At 41.1% G+C, this 5,166-nt stretch overlaps 1 protein-coding gene across 1 annotated transcript in view; it reads left to right on the forward strand.

The window, feature by feature from the left end:
• Positions 1-986: 986 nt before the first annotated feature.
• Positions 987-5,166, forward strand: part of ABCC8 (ATP-binding cassette, sub-family C (CFTR/MRP), member 8) — a gene marked incomplete at its 5' end in the record, with an annotated part of 72,939 nt that continues 68,759 nt past the window's right edge. Inside the window, 2 exons of the mRNA XM_010079066.1 lie at positions 987-1,128; positions 3,752-3,873. Coding sequence (XP_010077368.1) covers positions 987-1,128; positions 3,752-3,873 — 264 coding nt within the window. The remainder of the gene's footprint in view (positions 1,129-3,751; positions 3,874-5,166) is intronic.

Below are 5,166 nucleotides of genomic sequence, written 5' to 3' on the forward strand. Positions count from 1 at the left end.
TCCCGCTGTCGGGGGCTGCCGGAGGTGGGGCAACCCGCGGGGCTCCTGCAGGTGAACTTCCCCCCGGCGCAGGGGCTGGGTGGGTGCTGAAGGACGCTGCTGGGTTTGCCTGCAGATTTTGACTGTCAGCGCGGGAAGCAAAAATAAACCTGCTATTAAAAAACAGAAATCTGGCAAGTAGGTCTTGCGTTATCAAATAATACTCCCTGCAATTGCTGAAGAGTTACAGCAGCCGGACAGCCCTCCTCATCATGGGTAATGACTGGGAGGGCTGCCTGGCTGCCCTGACTCTTGCCATATCTGCAGCAGATATTATCTGATAACATAAAACTGGGGTTACCGGTAGGTGGCCCGGTGGTTTAACACATGCGGCTGTTACTACTTTGAGTACCATCCTGCGCAGCTTGGTGTGTCCTCTGGATAGCCATGGCACAAGCTGTGTGATTTAACCCTCATCTCTGCTGCTCGTAAAAGGTCCGGTGCAGAAATAAGAGCACAATGGGGTCAACAGAAGAACTGCTTAGGCTAATCTGCGTTTATCTGGCTTTTCTCAGTATTGCTAATTTTTATCTAGATCAAGAGAATGAGTTACTTTAAAATAAAATTGTAAGATGAGGTGTAAATTCTTTAAATGTATTGAAGGAAAAATACTGTATGCATTATAGTGTTTGTGCGTACTTGTCAAAATGTTCGTTTAAACTCTTAATATAGTTTAAAAATATTTAATCTATATAATTACTTGATAGTAAGGTGCTAGAAGTATAGGAATTTAAGGCTGTGTCCTGTCTGCATCGTTGATTTTATTCTGTATGAAATGAAACCTCTAGAATATAGTTCTGAAAATATTCAAATACATGCGTGTTTAACAACACCGTTGTGTCAGTTTTAGTACACTAGTTTGTTACACATGCTTTTCTGTATGCAGGAGCTTTGTATGTTGCTGCTGTTGTTAAAAAAGCTCTTTATAATTTTCTTTTCCTGTTTAGGTTGGGGAAGTCAGAGTTCCAAAGTACATATACATCATAGCACATGGCTTCATTTTCCTGGCCACAATTTACGCTGGATACTGACTTTTATTCTCTTGTTCGTGCTGGTGTGTGAAATTGCGGAGGGCATAGTGTCTGATGGGTAAGTGTGTATCTACCTCCTTCTGACAGCAATGAACATTTTAAAGGTTTCAAGGAGGGTATTTTCTCCCTGTCTAGATTCCCATCTAGGCCATATTCCCTGTGGTTATGAACATGTAATCTGTATTCTTGGTGATTAACCTACTGACCTTGTATCAGAGATTCCACAGACCTTGCCAAGTATGTGCACACGCACAACTGACCTTAATCATTTGTAGTGCAGCTTAATGACGCTATCTTTCCAAAGAATAATCATAGATAAATCCTAACAATTCAAGCAGATGGTGACATTTTTGTGATGTTTTATGTCCAAGGACTCCATCCCACAGCCCTTACTTGGGCAGAACTCCCATGTGCACAGTAAGTCGTACCATTCCCTGCAAACTGAGTTCTGTTCATCTTAATAAAAGGAGTGGATCTACGGGGCCTTACCTTACACTGCAGAGTTTCTTGTGATGTTTGTGCAGTACATCTGATCTGTTCCCTTGGGCAGAGCAGCTTGCACTGTGTGAGTGTGGTCCATCATGTTATACAATTTGGGATGTAATGAAAGAGTAATCTGCGAGGAAAAAATATTACAAGTGAAACAAGTGATACAGGAGAGTGATTTAGCCTGAAAAAAGGCTAAAGTTGTATAACAATGACTGTGATCGTCTTCCTCTCAAGAAAGGTCTGATTTTCATAAGTATTATGCATTTGCAACCCAAGGATTGTAAAGGTGAAGTTCCTTGTTAAATAGAACAAAACCTCTTTGTTTAGCCATCTGTATAACACTATCTACCAACCAGTGTGAAAGGCACTGCAGTATTCTTCTGTAAAAGCTGATATTATCATTATTATAAGTTCTCTTAAATATATATAAATAGGATGTTTCTCAGCACCATTTTTTTAACAAAGAATTTTTCTCATGCTTATTTGGAGTTATCAGGGTGTGGGATGCTCAAAGCAAAATCTCCTGCCTTGAGTTTTCTGTTTTATTTGGTTCTTTAGCAATCCCTCTCATATGTTTATTTGCTATTTAACTTGACTCAGAACACTGCTGTTAAGTAATAAGTGTCACCTGATGAGAAGCAAAGCTCCGAGCTCTGCTGGGGGAGTGCCAACCCACGGTCGTGCCTCCCGAGCACTCAGCAGGCTAGCAAGTGCTCCAGTGAATAAAAGCAGATTTTGAGACTCATCACCTTTCTAAAACCAAAATGCATCATGTTGGTAAGTCCTTTTGACAGCAGTTGTGTGCTAAAGGCTTTGGCACCTCAGGAATAGATGCAGCCTGTTGGAGATATGGTTTTATAGGGGAATTCCAGCAACTTCTGTCTGTGAAATAAATTTAAAAAAACCCTCCCACTCCTGCAGCGTTACCTACTGAAGCTTAGGCTGTCTGAAGAAATCTGTTCATGTTGCTTACTTTTTCCTGCTGGGAATTGAGCCCTGTTACACAAAAAACCCTGGCATTACTGGAATCCAGAGACTGGATCTTTTCTCATTTTGCTGTATAGACATAAAACTCATTGTCAACAAGATGAGTTAAGTGTTCATGCCATGGGTTGTCAGCACAGCTGCAGCTGGCTCTGTGGAGTTCACCACCATGTCCCTGTGAGGCAGGCTTTCCTCTCCTAGGCACGGGTGCGGGAAGCGGCCCTCCTGAGGTCTGATGGGTCTGCTGGACCTTTGGGACATTCTGCTCTCTGGCATGTGATGTCCTGCGGTGTTCTCCAGCCCCTTTTGTCTCTCCAGACTACACAAAGATAGCTTTTACTGGAGCAAGAACAGATCCAGGATGCTGATTTCTTTTTCCATGAGGTTCAGAAGCAAGATGTGGATTTCCCTGAGTGTTGGTGTCCTGAAGAGTTCTTCTTGGTGCCTCTTCTGGAGCTGGTTGGGAGAAAGAGGAAATTGTACCTCTTGACAGCACAGGACGCTCCATTACTTTTGTGAAAGAAGGAAAAAGGGAGGAGGAGATGATGTCAAGTAGGAGGAAAAATATGATTGCACCCATCTCTGCAAAACCAACAACATTGCCTGACAATTCCCATATTCCCAAAGGGCTGTAGTTGCCAGGACCCGCTTCGCTGCTACCTGAAGCAAAGTGTCAGGAGAATTTTGCTTCATAGGACAAAACCTAAAGGTATATGATTCTGTTGTAGGTTTTGCTTGTTGGCTTGCAGTTACTGAAAACAGAACTTGCTGTAAGTAATTCCCATGCTGTGGTGCTGTTCTTTCTCCCAAACTGGAAAAAAACCTGAAATATTTCCACAAAATTTTTCTTGTAGAAAACCTTAAATTGTGCCGTCAGTTGATCTTATCTACATATTTTGATGGACAGCTCCTAAACTGGTTTAGCTTAAATTAACTTCTCTCTTTTTGGAGCTGAGCTGCTTATTCTAATTTAAACAACATTCCAATTGATTTCAGTAGGAAATAGGAGTACGCACATTCCATCAGCACAGGGTAAGAATTTGAGATCTAGCTATGTGATTTAAGAAAATTGGAGAGCCTTATATCCATAAGTCATTCTAGAAAATTCTATGTCAGGGCTACGTACAGGATGCAATTCATAAATTAAAAGGGAAACATTTAAATAGCTGAGAGGATTTAATTTTAATAATCACTTTTTTCTTTTTAAGGGTTTCAGAATCCCGCCATTTACACCTGTACATGCCGGCTGGGATGGCGTTCTTGGCAGCCATCACATCTGTTGTCTATTACCATAACATCGAAACATCCAATTTCCCAAAGTTGTTAATCGGTATGTCCCACAACTTAAAAGACTTGGGGGTGTGATTTGTGGTGCTGTGTGTCTGTTCATCCTGTGACGGGTCACTGCGGTCTCGGTGCCAGCTTGTAGGGATAACACTACACCTACATTTTGCTCTGCTACTTGCCATTGCCAGGCTCAGTTCTGAGTTTTCCTGAGACGGGACATTGTTCTCAATGCTTTTAACTTCTAAGAGTATCCTGTGTGGTGTTCTTGGGGATCCACTGGGCCAAAGGGTTCTCTAGGAAAAACTGGGTTTGTGGAAAAGTAGCATGCCAAATTCTAAACTCTAAAAGCTATCCAAGTCCCCCTGCTCGTCAGTTTGTTGCATTTAAGCACAATATAAGATTGAAGCATCTTTGTGTGTGTGGTCTGTTGAAATATACAGGGAGTCAAGGGAAATGAGTAGCATCACTGACTTTCTGTATGACCCTGGATATATTACTTTGTCTGCTTGTTCTTCCTGTTCCTAAAATTCTCTTTGTAAACTGTTCTAAGGCTTTTTGAATGGAAAACGCTATGTATAAGAACTACCTAGTATACTGTATATTTTCTGCAAGTTTGTAAATAAACTGTAGGTAGCTATAGAAAATCCATGACTGTTGACAGTCACGTAGTTGGTGCTGTGTTCTCTGCTGTTTAAGTAGATTGCAAACTGTGGATGTCTTACATGTTCAGTCATGCTGTTAGCAGTTGTTTCTTTGGTGGTCCTGGCTCATCAAATTTTGTCTGAGCTGGTTTTCTGTGTTAATGGATCCTGCTAAGATTTGTCTTGTGTTGTAGCTCTCTGTATCCAAGTTCTGTTCCAGTTTTTGTCAGGTGGTAGAAAGTAACAACTGTATTTGAGAAAGTTTTTAAATATTGAAGATTATTTTAAACTGCATGTAGTAAGCAACCATCCTCTTCTGCAGAAGGAGCCTGTAATTCCTGTTAAAAAGAAAAAAAAAAATAAAGTAATTCCTCTTCCAAAACTTCAGATTTCTATCCCGGCTTGGCAACCTTTGTCTTTTCATTCGGGACTGCTTTTCTTCTTGTACCCTTCTTTTAAGTAGGAACTTGTTTGTCTTTTATAACCAGGTGGGGTCATTTAGTTACTTTTTTAGTAAGTCAACACAGCCTATTCAATACCTTCTCACAGGACTGCATGTTGTGTCTCAGGAGGGCATTGCTAGCCTGTTACAATCACCTATGGAAAGCAAACAGTAATTTTCTTGAGGGTTGGTGGGGTTTTTTTTTGTTATTTCAGATGTATAATGCAGTGTTTAATAGTTTAGTGATGCTACC

Source organism: Pterocles gutturalis, unplaced genomic scaffold (genome assembly GCF_000699245.1).
Source record: "Pterocles gutturalis isolate BGI_N339 unplaced genomic scaffold, ASM69924v1 scaffold8081, whole genome shotgun sequence".
Lineage (NCBI taxonomy): Eukaryota > Metazoa > Chordata > Aves > Pterocliformes > Pteroclidae > Pterocles > Pterocles gutturalis.